The 20532-nt window shown below is 41.8% G+C and overlaps 1 protein-coding gene across 1 annotated transcript in view; it reads left to right on the top strand.

The window, feature by feature from the left end:
- The window catches only part of grid2 (glutamate receptor, ionotropic, delta 2), a gene marked incomplete at both ends in the record, with an annotated part of 431005 nt that overhangs the window by 333296 nt on the left and 77177 nt on the right, over positions 1-20532 (top strand). Inside the window, 3 exons of the mRNA XM_079161163.1 lie at positions 864-965; positions 7287-7484; positions 10679-10991. Coding sequence (XP_079017289.1) covers positions 864-965; positions 7287-7484; positions 10679-10991 — 613 coding nt within the window. The remainder of the gene's footprint in view (positions 1-863; positions 966-7286; positions 7485-10678; positions 10992-20532) is intronic.

Raw genomic sequence — 20532 nt, 5'->3', positions numbered from 1 at the left:
GAGGAGCGGGTTAAATTGTTACTTCAAACAGGATATGAAATGTTCGCTAAATGCCACGGCGTTAAACAGAAACCAGTTTTTTGTCACAGTGAGTATTAGTCTCAAAAGGGAATTGATCAGAATTGGCAGAGAATAAGACATTCAACAGTAACGTCAGGCTTTAGAGAAATGAATTATCCCGTATTTCCTTCTGCAGCATGCCCTCTGCTGCTCTGGTGTGTTTGTGTTTTCTTCTAGCACAAATCAAGCCATGCAATGTTGTGTGTATCACAGTACGCGTGTGTGGTGGTGCCTGTTTGTCTTTGCAGACAGCAAATCAACTCTTTGCTACCTCTAAAGGGAAAGCAGCTTGATCTTGAAACAATATCTTATTGAAAGCAGAAGGCAGCACATGAAGGAAATATGATTTGGGGCTTAAATAATGTCGTCCGGGGGAAAAGACTGGAAGTTTATTTGATATACAAAGAAGTCTGGGTCAGGATTCATAAAGCACCTTTGAATAAAATTACCATAATTTTCTCAGGTACAGTGCATAGTGCACCTGGGGTACACCTTGGTGTGTTCAGGAAATTCATTTTCAAAAGTGGGGCTTTATAGAAAGTAGGACATTAAAATATATGGTATAAGTAGATAGAAATGTATTTGTGTTTACAGTTATAAGGCTACTGTACTTTGTTACTTTTGTTCAATAAGTATTCCTTCTGGATCACAGGGACGTCATTTTAATGTTTTGATATTGTGTGCCTGAGGTGCATTTGCTTCTTTTCTTCTCTACCGTTTATCTCTGTGTAAACCCAATTCATCCACCGTCCACGATGTCTGAGAATCCAACTTGTATGTTTGTGTGTCTGTTCCCATTGCAGCTGGCAACGTGGGACCCAGTTCATGGATTGAACGGCACGCTGACAGACAGGAAATTGGAAAATAACATGAGAGGAGTGGTGCTACGAGTCGTGACCGTTCTGGTGAGTATCTGACCTGTGTTTTCATTTCTTTGCGCAAGTCTTTTTTTTTTATTTTTTTTTTTTATCATTCTGTGATTTCAAATTGGCCATACACGAGAAAAAAAAAAGACCTGTTTCAGTGTTCCTTGTTTGAAATGGGTCCAGCCGCTCACTCAAAAAATCACAGATGGGCTGTTGTGACTAGAGCTGGCATGTCAGACTTTTATTGTATTTCCGTCCCTTTGTCTAGTTTTCTTCCCATCATTCAACTGTGTCTCTACGGAGACCTAGAGAGGGACAGGATGTGTTCGGGAAGGAAAATGGCAGACAAAGTGTTGAGAGGAAAGCGCAGAGTCAGAGAAGGCAAAACACAAATAAAATGTAAGAAGATGAGCTTAGTAATGGCCCGAACTATAATCATGTCATTAGCTTCCATCTTTACATTTGATAGCTAGATGATGGAGAACATTGGAGACTTGATGAAAGTGAGACTCCAGCTCTTTCTGTCTCGCTTGCAGCATTGATTTGAGTACATCCCACGAGTGCTTTAAAGATTCACGTCTGTAAATTCTTCATATCCCGTCTTTGAAGTGAGAAGCAGGGAAGAAAGCGATAATGCTAGACGTCTTTGTGGCGATCCTTTTTTCTTTCTAAATTGTTTTTTTCCCCAGGTCTTTGATTTTCATCATCATTTCCTTGATGATTTTCATCATCAAGGAAAAAGAATATGGATTGTGTATTTTGATGTCGCCCTTTCTCTCACTGACTGGGTGGCTCCTATAGATGTACCGTATTTGAACAGTTATTACTGTATGTGCACATCTATTGTCCTCTCCTACCCTTCATATTCTGTACATACCTGGTTGTTTAAATGTTTTTACCCATGATGACTCATGAGCGCCTAAAGACAAAAATAGATAGAAACATCGTGAAATGTCCAGGGTGCTGCCCGGATGTGCTGTGTTCTTTTTTTACATGACAATGGTTAGAGGGCAAATCCTGATTGTGTGCGTGTAAGTGTGTGTGCATGATGTGAAAGGTTTCTAAAGGGACCTTTGGAACAGATTGTTTCCGCGTTGCCCCGGGCTTTTTTTCTGCTCCGATACAACTGTTTTCTGTGTGTAATGTGCAGTTGTCTCACACAGCACCATGCAGAGCGGCTCCTGCGCCGTAACGAGCAGAAACAAACAAGCGTGTGTGAACACGCACATGTACACGAAAACAAAGATTAACCTGTAAAAGGATCTGTTATTTCTAGTCTATCTTCCACACTGTTGAATAGTTATCGATGAGTTAATTGGTGATTAGATCATACCACTATTAGGGCTAATGACTTTAAATCAATGCTATTGATTGGCTGGGAATGTATTGATTATTAATTAGATGTTACCACGGAATGGCTAAATCCCTGCAATCATGTGTCCATGGTTGTCCAGGGCTTAGTAGTGTATACATTTTGGTCACAAGTGTGAGCAGAATTGATATTTTGAAACCGGGAATTGAATTTGGAGCTTTGAAACGGTTACATTAAAATGATGTGTAAGAGACAGGAAGTGGATTTTCTTTAGATGTACCACTCTGAATCTGCAAAATCAGACGGCCGATGAATTACCACTCACTGACTTGCATATGTTTCTCATTCACTTCTATTCACCTCAGCAGCAGAGTTTTCATCTTTTGCTGATTTTCAAAAAAAATGTATAATACTCTCTACTTCGTAATTGTTTGAGGTGCACCCACATTTATTTGCTTGTCTTCCACATTTATGAGTAGCAAGCTGTGACTATATACTGCAGCCCAAATATGCAGCCAAAGGCAGAGGATTTTTAACGTGAGTTTTTTTTTTTCATAATAAAAGCATGTTCAGTTTTTCCCCCCGAATTAACCACAAATTTTACTTTGAAAGAGGATGAGGCACACATTAAGCACAACTGTTGTGATGATTGACAATGATTGACTATAATGATCCATTATGATTGATAAGCTTACATTCAATTGTTTTAGACACTGAGTTTGATTAAACGATGTTATTTAGTATGCCATTAGATAGAGACAGTAGAGAATTGAAAGAGAACAAGGAAGAGGGAAATGCAACAAAGGACCCCGGCTGCAGACATTACCGTGTTCATGGTCGTTGGCTTTACCTCCATGCCAAAGGTTCACAGCAGAGACTTACATCTACCTACAGTTGTTTGTGCCAGTTGATAAAAAGGTTGGACCTGTTGGAAGAGGAACGAAGTAAATGATACACAATTTGTCTGTTGTTGTTCTTTGATACATGAGACTGAGGGATAATTATCTTTTATAACAATGTGGAGTCTAATCTTCTGCAGAGACTGGCAGAGCTTTTCAAAATACGTTTTACACCAATTTCACGGACAAATCCACAGAGTGTTTTGAATATGCTCACCGCTACAAATCACCACATGACAATGTCATGCCCAGCATTCCCTCAGAGGACACTTCAAATGCCCATTTAGTCTTTGTGGTACAATTGGTGTTTCCTGGTCCAATCACGTTTCCAAAAACACCTAATCATCCATCTGACCACATGTGGTACTTCCAGTCAAGAGGACACCAGGGATGAATTTGCACCAAAGGAATTAGAGTAGAGGAAAGGAAGCAGGAGGAGGGATGAGTTAATTTAAATGAGAAATGGGAGCAATATTGGGAAGACAAAGAGGAGATGGAAGAGAAGGCTCGCCGGTTATGGAGGGTTGTGAGGTAGTATTGCAAGAATGACAAGTGGGAAGTATTGTAGCCTCGATGGATGGAGAGAGAAGAGGTGTGCAGACATATGTTTAGGGAAAGCTGGGGACGTTGGGGTGCGGAAAGATACCAAACGGTGTGTAGCACAGCTGGTGAGTGGCAGGGGAAAGGAGGAGAATGCAAAATAACGACAAAGAGAGGAAGAAGAGACAGGAGAGAGACAGATTGGCGTCACAAAGCCAGACTACATCTCAGGAGGTGATTTTTCGTGACAAGATTTCAGTCTGAAAACCATTGACTGAGTATTGAGCCTGGCAGCTCAAAGCGAGACCAACCAGTAAGCTAAATCAGAAGTGTTTAGATGATAACGTGACTCGTTGCCTCTCAAAATGCAAAACTTAAACAACTCATTCAAACCAGATAATATATGTAAGGCATTTTTCTGTAACTGCATGGCTTGTTTTTTTTTTACTTCAGATTTATTCCCAAAACATATTTGGCTTTATAGTTTCATAGAGAATTGAGACTGTTTCTCCAAAAGCCACCATGTTTTACAAGATTAAAGACAGAAGGAAAGACCAGTGACAGTCCAGCAAGTGTAGGAACAGTTCATGTTGACGTCTAAGTGAAGGAGAGAGCTGTCATGCACTGTACAGCCAACTTGAAATGACATCTGTGTCAAAACCTTTGCCCTTGCCAGAGAACAGTGAGCTAAGCTAAAATCGTGGGATGGCTTCGAGACACTAGACGGACATGCATTCTGTTCTCCTAGTCCTTTTCAGTGCACCATAATGAGACCTTCAAACACCCCACATACACACATATACACAAAGTTGCACTGTTTCTTGTCTTGTATTGATCTGCCGCTGCCATTGGTTTTGTGTTCTATTGTTAGCTAGCAATCTTGTGTTGGTGGGCCTGTGTTTATGCAGCCACATACATGTGTAGCGTATGAATATGTGGGCTTTCACTGCAAATCACGGAGCCTGTTTACTTGGAAAGCAATTACTGCACAACAGCTGAATAGTTATTGGGAAAACATAGAGAGAGAAAATGGAATGGAATGAGAATCTTTTTCAGGCACAGCTCAATTTTGACTTAGAAGGTATAATTTTAACTTCCAATCATAAGACCTTATTTTTTGTACTTTGTAAAACCATTTACTTGTTGAGTTTTTGTTGCTAAATTGTTGTCATTTATTTATTCTTTTAACTGCTTGGTACTACACATGTACCATGCCCCTGGACCAAGCCCCCAGGAAGAGTGCCGGGATTTGAAGCAAATTTGACATATTGGCCAAACTGTGGAACTTCTGGTTCCGTCACATGATACCATTTGGGCCAGAAAAAAACAAGTGCTAACACTTGAATAGCCCTTAATTAAATCATTATGTACTCAAAGTTGTGAAATGCAATAATAGCCAATCCAGGGTTGTTCTCCTTCTTCCGTTCATGTGAATGAGTCAGAACGAGGCTGGATGGAGGGCTGGTAGAAGGGGTTAAGGGGAAACGCTAGTGCGCTTCCTCAATGAGCCCATGGATGCGGAAGATTTGGGTAATTTAGTGTGAATTTCATAACCGTAAGTCAAACCCTTTTTTCCTTCATGCGCAGTTGAACAACTGTCATAGGAATGAACAGGGCGACACCTCCAATGCTCCAATCCATACCCTATTGACTGATTGACAACCTAGCTTGTTAGAATCCTGTTGTCCTGCACTTCAGAAATGGAATACGCTATAAAGAAGTGGCGAATGCACTCATAAAACTCTAAGCTGGAGAATTAGTGGAACATTCTTCCACCCTCATGTGTCTGCACAGTTGATTTGGAAACATTGATATCTATATTCTAAATTCTAAATAGGTTATCATGGCTGTGTAATGTATGTCAAGTGTTACCTTTAGAAATGAGCTTCCAATGTAAACATTCGCCTGAGAAGTGTATCTGGACACAAGTGGTCAATTGTGTTATTGTTCCCCTGTACAAACGGATCATCCATGTTGGTCTATAAAGGTTTAAAGTACCCGCATAGGGAAGCAGTCGGTTGTGCTCGAGGCGTTATTCTGTATGTATGAGTGTGTATGTCCGTGGGCGTTACTGCCTTGATGGGTAGATGCTTGAGAGAGGGACTTGGCATGCATGTCCACTCACTGCGTAATGGGTTATTGAACAGCAGCAGGTAGCAAGGATTAGAAAGCGCCATGGTAATACGTAGCATAGCCTACATGCATGTTTGCCTGTCTGTGCTTAATGTGCAGCCAGTATCCAGTCAATAACGCACAGGCCCCTCATAAATCTGCGAGACATATTGGCCTGAAACATTTCACTCATCAATAGGGATGTATTAAAGAAGAGAGAAAAAGAGGGGTGAGGGGGAAAGGGAGAGAAAAGAGAGAAAACTCCTGTGTGAAACACTCAATCAAAGTACAGTAAGTAAAAGTTGAAAAATACCTTGTTTCCCCTTGCGCCGTGTCCCTTTAAATGTCAGCGTGGTTGGATGTCATTTTACCTCATCAGGAAGCTGCCCTTTAGATGCCATGGAGATATTGACAAACAAGAGGTTCAGCCGTCCCAAGCGCATTTCAAAATTACCCAATGAAAAGCAAATCTGCTGAGTTGCATGGCGCGATTATTGATTTCCAACATTTTAATTCACTTGAAAATGTTAAATAGGCTATATTTAAATAGATTATTAAGCATGGTTCCCTCTGTGAATAAAAAGAAAGCTGAGTAGGGAACTTTGGGAGCTCAGCCAAAACAAGATTGAGGCGTACTTTTTCTCCTGTAATCTTAAATGAAAAAGGTCGCGTTTAGCAAAGAGTTTCAACACTTAAACAGATATTAAGTACAGCATGTCATTGCATCTGTTTTTTGTACATTAGTCAGTATCCAGATTGCCATCACAAGAACAGAAGGCAGAATTATTCCTGGTCAGAACGTTTTTTTTTTACCATATTGCTATCAATGGTATGTAATATTCTTTCCAAATCTTGTTGTGTAGTAACTGACATAAAGCAATGTTTCAATGAGTCCCCATGCTGTTAGTATCTCAAATTATACAAGGGATCAAGGATACACATGCATGTATAAGAGAGCTGGATGTGATGCATGTTTATGTTATGGCGTTTCACATGTCAGAGGGGAGACAAATCCCAATTATACACAGGATGGTGATGCACATTGAGAGTTAGGTGGCGGTAAAGGTGGCTCTGAAGTGCAGCAATGTGTCAGTGAAACGGTACGAGGAACAAGACTCAGAGCAAAGGTTAAACATGCAGGGCTTAAAACATTAAAAGGCTTAATCTTGTTAGTGGTAGGACATCTTTTCAACCATCCAAGCTGTTTTTTTTAGATGTAAACTCCAAAGGGAAACTTTATTATTAACACCATAATAAAGGCGTGCACTGATGGTTGTAAACATACTTCGAATTACGCTAGTATTGTGAGTAAGAATGTGTTGAACGTGACCTCTTTGTAATGTTGGCTCTCACAGACACTCCCCCAACCTTTTAGATGAACATTTGTGGTGGTATAATGGCCACTTGAGTAATTGGGTGATTTAATGCTTGAATGATGGTGTATTGATTGGCTGCATGACTGACTTGCTGACACACTGATTGATCTTTGCCTTGCAGGAGGAGCCGTTCGTAATGGTGTCAGAGAATGTTCTGGGAAAGCCGAAAAAGTACCAGGGCTACTCCATTGACGTGCTGGACGCTCTGTCCAACTACCTGGGCTTTAAGTATGAGATCTACGTCACTCCAGACCACAAATACGGCAGCTTGCAGCCTGACGGTCAGTGGAACGGACTGATGGGTGAATTGGTCTTTAAGGTGAGGAGAAAATAATTCACATGCATGCGCCAGACACACGCTCACAATAAGGTTCAACATTGGGGAACAATGACATGGGTTGGATGAATGAGGATTTAGCCTGCAGAGAGAATATGGAAATGGGAGTTTGTTGCTTATTTATGCATAGTCATTACAAGAATACACAAGGAGGAGAAGCAGGCATGCAAGCAGACACATGCCATCGGCATCACTTATGCTAAATAGGACTATAGCTTCCTTCAGGTTGAGTCTGCACAGTCTGGAGTCCCTTCATAACATTCCCACTAGGAATCCTGTCACTTCAAAAGCAAATATTGCAATAGGCTACCGTAGGGCTGACTTTAACTTCTTTAAATTGGAGCGAGAAATTTAGACACTCAGAGATGTCATATTGCATATTGGTGAAAAAAAACACTGCAGCTTTCTAATGATTTGACTAGCTTCAGGTGTCTTCAAGTGTTTGATGCATAACTTCTGGCAGACACTTGAGCCGCTTCAGTGAGAAGACGAAAAGTGGCAATGACGTTTCTCAAGAGACTGTGAAGCTTTAAATGTGGACGTCCCGACGATGGAGAGGTCTACGGTCTGATTGGCACAGTTGGATGATAATTACTTTCACCTTATCATAGCCACCATAGCAAACGGGTTACTCGAGGTAGCCCCACCATTGCTGTTCATTAGCACAGAGTTTACAAATGTCACTGCTGTGGAACGAATTAGCGGATAAATCTTCTGTTCTGCCAATTTTTATGCTAAAGTTGTCTTTTGTCTGTCTGTCGGTTCAGCTTTTCTAGTAGCCATTAGCAAATAGCAGGCACCTGAATATTTGACACTATTTTGCCAAAATACTGAATATGTTTATAGTAATCCATCAGTTCATCTTTGACTGTTTACCCCAGAAAAAGAGTAAGCAACAGAGAAGAGGAATGAAGTAAAAATGACCTTTACAAATGGGTCTATTCGGAGTGGTGACAATAATTCAGATTTTCATCTTTAATTACACAATCAATCAAATATATTGGTGATCAATACCTCTCTGAGAAGTTAAAGAGCTCTTGTCAGATGCCAGATTTTTTGCACTCATGCTCATTCCTTATCTTTTACTGCAGAAAAGACAGAGCTCGTTTTATTTTGCTATAGAAACACACTCTAAGCAAACACATGGAAACATCTGCATGTAGCTTCACTGTCCCTCTGGGGCCTTGGTTCCTTAAAACATTCATTGAGTGTTGTCATATGGGGGCCCGCCAACAATAAGACTTGAGCTCACCTCAATTTCTTACAGTCACGCCATTCTTTTTCCCCCAAAATAATTTATGGACTGCTAAAATGGGATGCAACAAGGACGGCACAGTAATGACAACAATGGGGTCTCTTTTTCTTTCGTAACCTGAACTAAGTAGAGGCAAGATTATAGAAATATGTTAGCTGGGTACAGAGTTAAAACTGATAGAGGTCAATGCAACAAGGTTTGCCATGAGAAATTGTTAAACCAAAATTCCGTTGTGTCGCGAGAAATCCCTTTAACAGAAAAGAACACAGGTTACTCTTACTTTAAAACAGTAATTCAACAATAGAAAAAAATAAAAAATAAAGCAGCAGGAGTGGATTCTCATCCAACAACCCTCCTACATTTTCATATAATAAAGACCCAGCTGGTCTTTAATTACCATTCCCCACCATGTGTGTGTGTGTGTGTGTGTGTGTGTGTGTGTGTGTGTGTGTATAATCTCCTTTGATGTTCTCCTGTAATTGCGCTAATCGTCTACACATTTTGTTCATACGCCATAGGTCAGGGATGTTTCCTTTATTATCAGCAATGTTTTCTCAGAAGTTGTCCTTCATTAGTTTCTTTCTGCTGTGCGTCAGACTTCAATATGTTTCCAACTGGGTTCTCCTTCCCTTGACCTTGTATACTACAATGCAACAGCTCACAATATGATGGAGAAATGCTTCAAGCACATGCATGTTTGAATATTTATGTGAGCACAGACAAGCACAGGCTGTAAATAAACTGAACACTTTGTTTCCCCCATCTGTCAGCAACACGGTTTATCTCTCCAAAACCCCAATTACACCAGATAATTATTACCCAGAGAGCATTTTGGAAGTTTGAATTGCCATGTTGACTGACCAAAGCAGTCACCATGGCAATTCATCCCTATTCACAAACACACATACTTACATATTTGCATGCATATCGTTGTGTTGTCTCAACCAACAGGCATCCTGCAGGCCTTCTCCTAATATTCTTCTTATGCAGTTTAAATGACAATTTCTGCACATTTAAGCTTTTTGTTTCCTCACTCAACTGTGAAATTAGCAGATTCTTTTTGTTGCCTACAGTGGATTAAAATGTGTGCTTGTTCTGTGTGTGTGTGTGTGCGTGCGTGCGCGTGGGGATATGGATGTTGTAAGAATGCAAGTGCGTGTCTGTAAGTGTGTTTTGCCTTGGCTGCAGGGCTTCGTGTTTGCCGACAAAATCACCAAACTAGTTGCAGTCAGTTGTTTGTAGTGAATAAAATGTAATTATCTAACAAGTTCCTAATATATATATATATGTCAAACACACACGTGTACACTCGCAACAGCATCTCAAATCCTTGTTATGTTACAAGCAGATGTCTACAGCTGGTAGCCAAGCACTAGGGACTGAAAACATTTTAATTAGACATTATTGTTTCTGCATTTAAGCTGAGCTCAGCTTAGTTTTCTTGGCAGACGTACTCACTGACGGCTTTTTTTTTTTTTTTTGCAACTTAGTCTTTACACGTAAATAATTAAAGCAGTCATTTATTGTCTCGTAAAAATTCCAAGCATTCCAAATGATGAGGAAGGCTTTGAATCAATGCACGGTTAACAAGCACATCTAAAGATGCCCAGTCCGTGCTGGGTATTACATGGGGCTTACAAGACAGTACGCACATACTTGTGCACAGTACAGAGGCAAAACAGAGAAATATAAACAGAATATCCATACTTGAGCTTATTTTGGGTTACCCTTTACTTTCTCACCTTTCTGAAAACCAATTTTCTTTACTTGCCAACAGCTCAGATGTTTGGTAGGCGACAGCCAAATGTCTTTGCACTTCATGAGTGCATGCATCTTTTTAGATAATGGGATTCTTCAGAGGTGTTCCTCACCTACACATTTTCACACTGTCGACTCCTCTGTTCCCCTCCGCCTCCTGCAGCGAGCCGATGTGGGACTCTCTGCCCTGACCATCACGTCTGAGCGAGAGAGCGTCGTGGACTTCACCACACGCTACATGGATTATTCTGTGGGTGTTCTGCTGCGCAAGGCCGAACGCACTGTCGACATGTTTGCCTGCCTGGCGCCCTTCGACCTGTCACTGTGGGCGTGCATCGCGGGCACCGTGCTCCTCGTTGGCATCCTGGTGTACTTGCTTAACTGGCTCAACCCACCCCGGCTCCCCATGGGCTCCGTGTCCTCGACAACACTGTACAATTCCATGTGGTTCGTGTACGGCTCCTTTGTACAACAAGGTAAGGAAGAAATGTGACCTGAAATGTTGACAATGCTGCAAAACACAACTGTTTTTCAAAACAAGATTGTAGTTCAGGAAAAGTCTTTTTGCTTACATCACATCATGATGACTTACGATAAGATTAGCTACGTGAGGAGATCGGGAAAGGCAGAATGAGTAGGATTTTCCTAAAAAACATGTTGAAAAAAAGAATCCTTCTTAATCATCACTTATGACCTCTATCAATCAAGCTCAATAAAAAAAACGCCAGATTGTAAGCACTCACCCAAGAGGAAGCTGCCAAAATGGCGGCCACAGTGCAGAAAAAGCAAATCGACGAGCTCAAGAGTGAATCTGTGGTTGGCTTTCACCCGCTGGCAGACACCCTGTTCAAGCTGTTCATTCTTTTGTAGCCTTTTAATGGAGTAAGTCAAGACCTATAATCCAAGGGTTCCCAGAATAATTATTTGTATATTGTTTTAGTTTATGAGCACAGTAGGGTTGTTGTTTAATATTTTGCCGTGGGGATATGAATTTCAGCAACCAAACCATATTTGCAAAGGTAAAAGATAGAGAGATAATGGGAGGGAGGGGAAGCATAGAAGAAAAAGGTGTTATTGCTGAAGCGATTTAATGTCAAAACTCTGATTATAGCTGTCCTTTGGGTGTCATAAGTGTGAATTGACCTTTTCTTGTTTGAGCACAATAGTCAAATGAGAACAAAAGGGAGGAGAGGTTTTGTTCCACATGGATTGATTGGGGGATAATGACCTCATCCTGGTTTTCTACCCAAAGATTTTCCAGAATCCGCCAGGGCCGTTCTCAGGTGTGAGATCAGACAATTGACACCTAGGGAAGGATTTAAATTCCATCAGTGCAGGAACAGAGCCATGACGGGGAGAAGAGAGGGCAATGGGAGCAGGAGGAAGAAATAAGCTCACATAAATGTGCATTCTGTCTGTTTTCCAACCGGTTTGTGTGTTTCATTGACTGACAGAGAGACACTAAATATTTTCTTATTCATCGGCTCATTTTGTGTCTGTGTGTATGGTTTGCAACGTAAGAAAATAATAACTGCTATTTTACAACGAACAGGATATTTTATTAAAAGCTCCACGTGAGAAACATTTCAGGCCCTGAATAAGCAAATGATGAACATTCCACCGTTTGGTAAATAATCCTCCATCTTGTGCTGCAGCTAATGGTGGTAATAGCGATGATGATGATGATGATGATGATGATGATGATACAATTCCTGTTTGATATTCACAATCGTTTCTCTTTTTAGCCATAATTAACATTTTAGTAATGGCATCATTAGAGAGTAGAAAGAGAGAGAGAGAGAGAGAACATTGATTTCTTTCAGAATGTGTTTGTCCATTGTGCGTGTATATGTTCAATATATTGGTGTGTGTGTGTGGTTCTGTGGAGGGTACATATGCTGTACAGTGTGTGCGTTTGTGCGTGGCACCAGGTGCTTCACGTTCATGTGAGAAGAGCTTTGAGCTTTGGCTACAGGTAATTCATTTCTGATTTGGATAGCCAGAAAAATCTCTCCGAAATGTAACTGAGCATGAACACACTACTGCCGCAGGGCTAAGTGTGCTGACCTTCACTGGTTTAAGAGTCACCAGGAATGTGCTTCGCTTACGTCCCAGCAACCTGCATATAAAGCAGAGTTCTCCTCTTCACGTTAACGAATTATGTTTTTTTTTATGAGTAAACTATATCTTGACTGGCAAAGTAGGCATTATTTGAAAAAGTCAGTTTATTAAGTCAGTGGCATAAAATCGTACAAACTCACAGACGTGCCTATATATGAATATTCATGCAGCAACTCCCTTATGTCCCAGACCTTTGTGCTTCACCCTGAATTATTACCCTGAGGGAAAATTGATTGAGATGGCACACACACCCACGGCAGGAGGGAGCTGGAGATAACTGTTGAGTGTGAATAGTTAAGCATGAGGCCAGAATTCTGCTTTTGGCTGTTTCACTTTGACTGTGAGAGGAAGATAGAGGGGAGGTGTGCAGGAATTAAGCTGATTCTGCTTAACCCTTCCTCTTTCAATTATTTCTCCTTACTCCTTCTACTATGTCTTTCTATCCTCTTCCCTTTCTTATACTTTAAATTCCTTTTGTCCCTTCTCTTTTTCATCCTCCAGTCATCGCTCCGTCTTTTTCTTTCCCCATTCTCCTCTCTCATCCTTTTCTTTACGCCTCTGCGACGGCAACTGCTATGGAGGGATATTTTCGGGTTGTCGGTCCGTCCTTCAGTCCCATTCTCATATATGCGATATCTCATAAATCCCTTCGAGGGAATTTCACACAAACGTCCACCTGGACTGGACCTGGATTTTGGAGGTCAAAGTTCAAGATCACTGTGACCTCACGTGCGTCCCATTCTCGTGAGCAAATTGCTTTAAATTTTACGCAAAAGTCTACCTGGAATTAAGGATGAACTGATTATATATAAGTGGTCAAGGGTCCCTGTGACCTCACGAAACACGTTTTTGGGCCATTATATGCTAATTATGAAAATTTCACATATATGTCTATGAAGTTTTGACATTTTGTACAGACATGGATTTGAACCCGCAGCACGACTGGTTGTTGAGGCATACAAACCTGAGGCGGTAATTCTTGCTCATCAGGGCCACCAAGGTACCAGCCACTTGTCTGTCTGTGTACAATTTCACCCACAGGTTTCTCAGTCTGCGGTAGAGGGAGAGACACAAAGAGGAAGCAAAAGAGGGAATGGGAACAGTGGGGAAAATATCTGTACGCCATAAACTATGTCTAATTGGTCTCAAGGAGAGTGAGAGAGACAAGAGAGGGACAGGGAGAGAGGTAAGGGAGACACAATGAGAGTGCATCTGACAAGATTTGCTTTGTTAACTGCTACATCAAAGGCCTTGTAGAAGTCCTGTGATTTGCTTTTGTTATTCAACATTAATGCTGTATCTCCTCAAACAAAAGAACACCTCAAAGAGCAACTTTGACGGTAAGAAATGAATCAGTTGTTCTCAAAATTAGCTGCAAGATGTGCAGCAGGAAGATAGAAAAATAGATAAAAAGTCACTACTCCCACATGCATATTAATATTGTCTGACTGTTTACCTCCAATCTTTGAAAAAAGAGGCAGAAACGGAGACTGAACATAAATGTATACAATGGAGACTTTACAAGCAGGTCCAGGGTATACTATAATATATAAGGTGGATATACATTACACTTTATCAGAACAAGGTTGTACTTCATTCTTGATTTGGTCGCACTCCACCGGTCTTCTTTTGAAAGCAGACCATGTTGCGGTTGCTGCCCACACAAATGTGATTTGGGTATTTCACCGGTGAAAACAGACAGAGATGCAGGGATCCGGGGGAAATCATTTGCAGGAGAAGTGAAATAAGAGCTGAAGACAGAAGTGAAGTAGAGGAAGTTGTGAGGATATGATTTAAAGAGGATGTGAAATGTTTCCTAATGAGATTAATTTTCAGCTTGAGTCGGGCTACTCTTTGGCCCCGGCTGAGGTGGGAAGGTCATTCCAATACTTTTCAGAGCCAGGAGGGAGAAGAGTCAAGGCTGGGGTGAGTGATTACCAGGTCACAGTATTAGGAGAGCCAAGCAGACAACATTAGCAGAGTGCACGGCATTGACTGGCTGGTATGCAGAGCCTTGCCAGACCGTGGCCTGGAGGGATGCGGATGTGCACTCATTTGCAGTCTTGGACACCGAGTTTTGGGTTTGAAATGAGCCACCACCGGCAGTCAGCGCGGGGAGAGAGCAGGATCAGGGTGACATGCAAGAATTCAGGAGGACAGAAAACAAGTGTGCCTGCAGCAGTTTTGGATGAGGTGCAGACAGTGCGGTCACAGAAGACAGTTGCAGTACCACAGACAGAAGTTTCAACAAGCTGAGCAGAAGTGCTGAGAGGGATGTGCCCACTTCATTTAGTGTTGCTTGTTTATTGTAAACCAGCAGGACAAGAAGGATGTGATTGAAAGCAACAACAACAAAAAGAAGCCGTTTGTGCGATGGACACATTCGTACATGGCGTAGAATGAAAGTGTTATTCATCATCAAAGATGATAATGCTCCTCAAATTACAGCCTGTGAAGTGGATTAAACATCATTTTGCATGGATATTGGAGACAGAATAGAACCAAAGGCAAATCAAATCGACCATTTGTTACTGTGTTTGAGTCATCCAGAGAATCCTATGGAATAGTCAAACTAAATTCAGTAATGAAGCAATTCGATTTTGATCCATTTAATTAAAAGCAAACCTCAAAATGCCACAAATAAACATCATTCTAAGAAGAAAGAAAGAATTATTAACACCAGGACGACAAGAAAAAGCAGTAAAATCAGTGGAATCCAGCAGTTGAAAGAATACGTCTTGCTGTAGAGAGAGGTTTCTGGACCAGTTTTACACAGCGTCTGAAGCGCCCCCAGGTTTTGTTCGAGCAGTGTGTTCCACAGCCAGAGAGCATCTACAGATGAAAAAACTGAGAACTGCAACAACCATGATACTCTTTTCGTGTCTTTTTTTTTTTTTTTTGGTGCAAAGCTGCACTCTGAAGAAAAGCTAAAGTGGCCACAGTTATCAAATGGACTGTGAACTCTGCTGTAATTGAAATGTGCAGGCAGGCGACAGAAGCTGGCAGTCATAGGAGGCATTTCTGCTGACGGGCGACCTGTGTAGGAGGGAGAGAAGGGACGGTGATGCAAGTCAGACTTGTTGAAGAGTGAGAAAAGCTGTGAGAGTTTTGAGAGTGAACAATTTACCCCGTCCCATTTCCTGTTTCGATACCTCCCTGTCTCCCCCGATCTGTCTCGCCGTCTCCTCACTTCCTCTTGGCCCTGTCCTGACTCCGAAGTTGTGTCAGCAGCATTTGAGCCAAAGTAGAACAGTCAAAAGCAAAACTCTGGTGTCACACTGAATATTTGTCTTTCGCAAATCTTTGCCAAACACTCTCTCCGTCTCGCTTTCTGGTGTTCTCCTCTAATTACTGTCCCAACCAGTAGGGGAGAAGAAAGACGCTGTGGAGAAGCAGACTGTGTTTTTGTGGGTGTGTGCGCATATACGCATGTTATCTTAGCATGCAGCCCCACTGTCAGCGTGAGTGCTGCTGTCTCTCAATTAGAGCTAACTTTGTGGGAAATGCATGTACGCAGTCACACACCGACACACACACTGTGAATTACTTGTTTTCATTGTATGAAATAAATTGCACGTATACACAAACACATCAGAATCAGGGCCAGAGGCCATAATCAACACTTTCATCTTTCCATCTGCTGCTCTAAGAATCTCCCTTTTTTTGATTCCTCTCACACTTTGCAGCTCCTTTTTTTCCCAACTGCCCCGCTGTGCATATATCTGTCTGTGAGTGAGTTTGACTGTGTGTGTGTGTGTGTGTGTGTGTGTGTGTGTGTGTGTGTGTGTGTGTGTGTGTGTGTGTGTGTGTGTATGTGTGTAAAAGAGAGAAAGAGTGTCTGTTCTTTTCACAGCCTTGTTGTGGCGTCATATAGAAGTAAAAACAGTTGTTTCTCTGTTTCCTTCCTCCCTCCTTTTGTCTTTCATCCCTTCATCCCAGTTCTCTCCGTTCTCCAATTCTTTTGACTTACTGCTGAGTTTTCTCAATGTGAGTTGCGTTCGCATTCAGCACTCCCCGTTCCCTCTCTTTCTCTCTCTCTCTCCCTCCTCCTCTATGTGTCTCTCCCTCCATCATTATCTCTGCTTCTGCTGTGCCGTGCTGCTGGGAACCCAACGTTATCATCATTTTCCTGCTCTCTTCTTTTCTTTTTCTCCCTCTCTTCCTCTCTTTATGTCTCCCTCTAATCCATTATCCCTCTCTAACGACTGTGTTATGCTGCTGTGAAGTGGACCCAACTTTAGGACGCCCATCCCTCCTGACTGCACCCTGCCATCTCTCCATCTCTACTCCCTATTTTCTCTCTTTCTGCTCCTCTCACAGCCTCTTTCTGGCTACAGAGATGTGCCACTGTGAAAAGAGAGACCGTCTCTCAGCAGTTCCATTAAATGCATGTCTCTCTCTTGCTCTATCCTCCACTGTGTGCTCGCTTGTTTCTGTCACATTTGTTTCCTTTCCTTCCTCCTTTTTCTCTCCATTCCCAGTGATCTCGCTTTCCCTCTCTGTCCACTACTTTCTTACGACTCACATGTGATGAAGTCCAGCTGTTACTAATTCAGCCACATCTCTGCTTTCACCCTTTTCCATTCAATTCAATTCAATTTAATTTATTTTGTATAGCTCAAAATCAAGTTTGCCTCAGAGGGCTTTACAATCTGTACACATATGACATCCTCTGTCCTGGGACCCTCACACATCGGTACAGGAAAAAGTCCCCCAAAAAACCCTTTAACAGAGAACAAGAAAGAAAGAAACCTTAAGGAGAGCAACGGAGGAGGGATCCCTCTCCTAGGATGGACAGAAGTGCAATAGATGCCATGTGTACAGAATGAACAGCATAACAGAGTTACAACATATTCAATGCATATGATATAAATATGTAATAATATGAGGGTAGTAAGCAGAATAATGATAGGAAAATGCCGACTACTTAAGTTAATTAAGATTAGCAGCGTACCCCCCCTGCCCCCTCCTCTTTTTGACCAGTCCTTACAAGGGTGCCAAGTTGCACAACTTTTCCAGCATGTTGAGCCCCGCAACAGGGCAGTTCATTTGCATAACTAATAATTCCTTCAGTTAAAATAGGGCCTTCGCTGGTCAGTGCTCAGGCTTTATTAAGAGGACACTATAAAGCTCCAGAGAGCTGCGGAGAACTGCAGAGTTAGCTGATGAGTCTTGATGCATTCGCGCAACCCCTTTAGCATCCATGGAGTGAAGTGATCCATTGTTACTATAGTAATATTGATTGTAGCTACTTTAAGTAAACACTACATTTTACAGATTCAAAATGCATAACAAAGTCATATTCAAGTCCTTGTGGTAAGAGGCACGTTTTAGCATTTGGAAAATGGAAATGTGCCTCTCGTCTGTATTTTGATTCATGTCATAAGAGAAGAGTTCTGGCCTTCAACTTGAATCATCTTCCTTCCTTTAGCTGCAGCCACCAGCTACATGATGCGCTTCATATTGCCGAGCGTGCTTGCCTTTTACATGTGACGGTGTAATGTATGTGTTGACTCTCACATGCTGTTAACTCTCTCACTCACTTTTGCTCTCTCTCTCTCTCTCTACAGGGCATTACATGTTTAATCATGCTAGTTAAGTTGCCAGGACAAAATGTCTCCGGCTGTTCTGCTACAGTAAATGTCACATTCAGCTTGGAGCCGCAAAGAAAGAGACGGGGATATATAGAAACAGAGCTACGCCGCAAACACATGCGGAGTGAAAGAATCTTTAGATTAGAATCCGTCAACACTCAGACTGTTGTGATGTTGGCAGACGCTCCCATAAAATATATATCTGACACAGCAGCTCTGAAGCACACTGAAATTGGCGGGTCTTGTTCTACCCAGATTCTCTCACCAGGGAGTCTGAGAAGCTGTAGCAAGCAGGGACAGTAATGAGGAGGGTGGTTTGATTGTAATACAAGCATATTTATTTTGGGCTCTCTGTTGTTAACTGCCTCAGATAAACAGACCCAGTGAATTCCGTTTATTTCCCAGTGAATGTGATGTAAAGGTCAGGCTTTGAGCAGATTGCAGCGGGAATAAACAATAGATTTAATTGCTTCTTGGTAGATGTTTTGGCACAGTAACTTTTCCCAGAATTTTAAATAATGTTAAATTGTTTGGGGTATCTAATGGGTACATGTAGGGGGGGGGTCACACACTGACTCAGGATTAATAAGCATGGAGAATGATGCAACCTTCGACTAGCAAGAGACAATTGATATAAAGAATAGCTCTGCCGGGGCCTTTTGTTCATCAACAAAAGGCATATCAATACACACCCTCAGTTACCTTGAGTGAATCCAGATAATTGCAAGACGAATGTGATCATTTCTGTTGACAAGGCAACACACACACACACACACACACACACACCACAGCTCCAAAACACACAGCCGGATCGAATAAGTAAGAGAAAAGGAGAAATGGAAGACAGGTCAGTCAAATGAGCTAAAACAGCAGGAGAGTGAAGTGCTGCACACCTTGTTAGTGTTCAGTCAGTCATTAAAGTGGCTGCAGGACTGTATAATAATGGCGAAGGTTGGACAGAAAGACAGAATAGTTTAAGCTTTCAGTGTCCAAACCAACATAAAAGCTGTTGTTATGACTGGGAATACATACACTGCAAGGTAGAGAGAGGACAAGTGATTCAGAGAGGTGTATACAGAGGACAAGAAACAATGTTGTTGGCAAGAAAGAAGCCAGAACGCATGATAACATACCGCTGTACCTTTTTTCATTTATTTGGACATAGATGGGTCACATTATCAGTTGAATGGCACAACATGTGATTCAAATGCAAATCAGGATTAACATCCCTCGCCTCCCGATTAACAAGTCTAAATGTGATCTAATAGTTTGAGCTGTTGATGCCTGGAAGTCGGTCCCTGTTTCTTTTATCGTCGTCAAATGTTTTCCCTTCTCGAGTGACATTAAGTTGGCGTCTATAAATGTCAGTGCAATTGCCTCCATTCAACCACGTCGGAACGTGTATTCATTGCGTACATCTGTCAGTCTAAACTGGTTTATTGTCGTCACGTTGCACAGTGTAGATGAACATCTGGCTCCTTTATTTGCCACATCAGTGCTGCCATTCTTTATTTTTCAAGGGTTTGAGAAAAACTCTTGAGAGATTTCTCTCTCTATCTCTGCCAGGAGAATCATACGATCGGTCGAGTGAGTGAGTGAGTGTGAGCGAGTGAGTGCGTGAGTGAGTACGCACCTTTGTGTCTGTCCACGGCTAATCTCGCATTCTGCTGCAGCAAACTGCATTATATTTTGGGTGCCCAGTTATGGCTGCATGCTCAAGGACCTCTCTTAGTTGCGCTGACTCACACTTTCTCACAACACTTTTTATTGGCTGTTTTTTACAGCCACTGACTGCCTGCTGACTCCTCACTTGCTACTCTTAACTGTCCCCCGGCTGGAAGGGGCTTCAACTGATAGCAGAGCTGAGTGCATGTCTGACCCCTCCTCTGCTTCTCTGCCTTTTGTTGTTTTGAACGGCCTGTTTGGCTAACAACTAACAGACAATTGAACAACCAGCGCACACTGCTGTACCTCTGCCGCTGCTTAGCCGGCAGACAGCTTGGTGAGTTTAATTTTGTTCTGAGCAAGATTGTATCGTCAGTGTATACGCCGACTTCAAGCCGCTCGCCTGCACACGTCGCCCCCTATTTTTGAGTTTAAGTAAACATTACAGTAGCATTTCTAAGTATTGTACCAAGCAGCACCAACGAGTTCTTCTTTTTCTGGTCGCTGTTTAAGAATCTTAATTTTTTCAGCATTTTCTTTGTTTTTATTCGTAAGCAACATTTTTCATGGCAATTTCATGGAACGGAACACATTTTTAAATTTACTTCAGTTGACTTAAAGGGCCAGTAATGATTGT

Source organism: Pholis gunnellus (genome assembly GCF_910591455.1).
Source record: "Pholis gunnellus genome assembly, chromosome: 6".
Lineage (NCBI taxonomy): Eukaryota > Metazoa > Chordata > Actinopteri > Perciformes > Pholidae > Pholis > Pholis gunnellus.
Note: the sequence above shows the minus strand (reverse complement) of the source record. Positions and strands in the feature narration are given on the sequence as shown.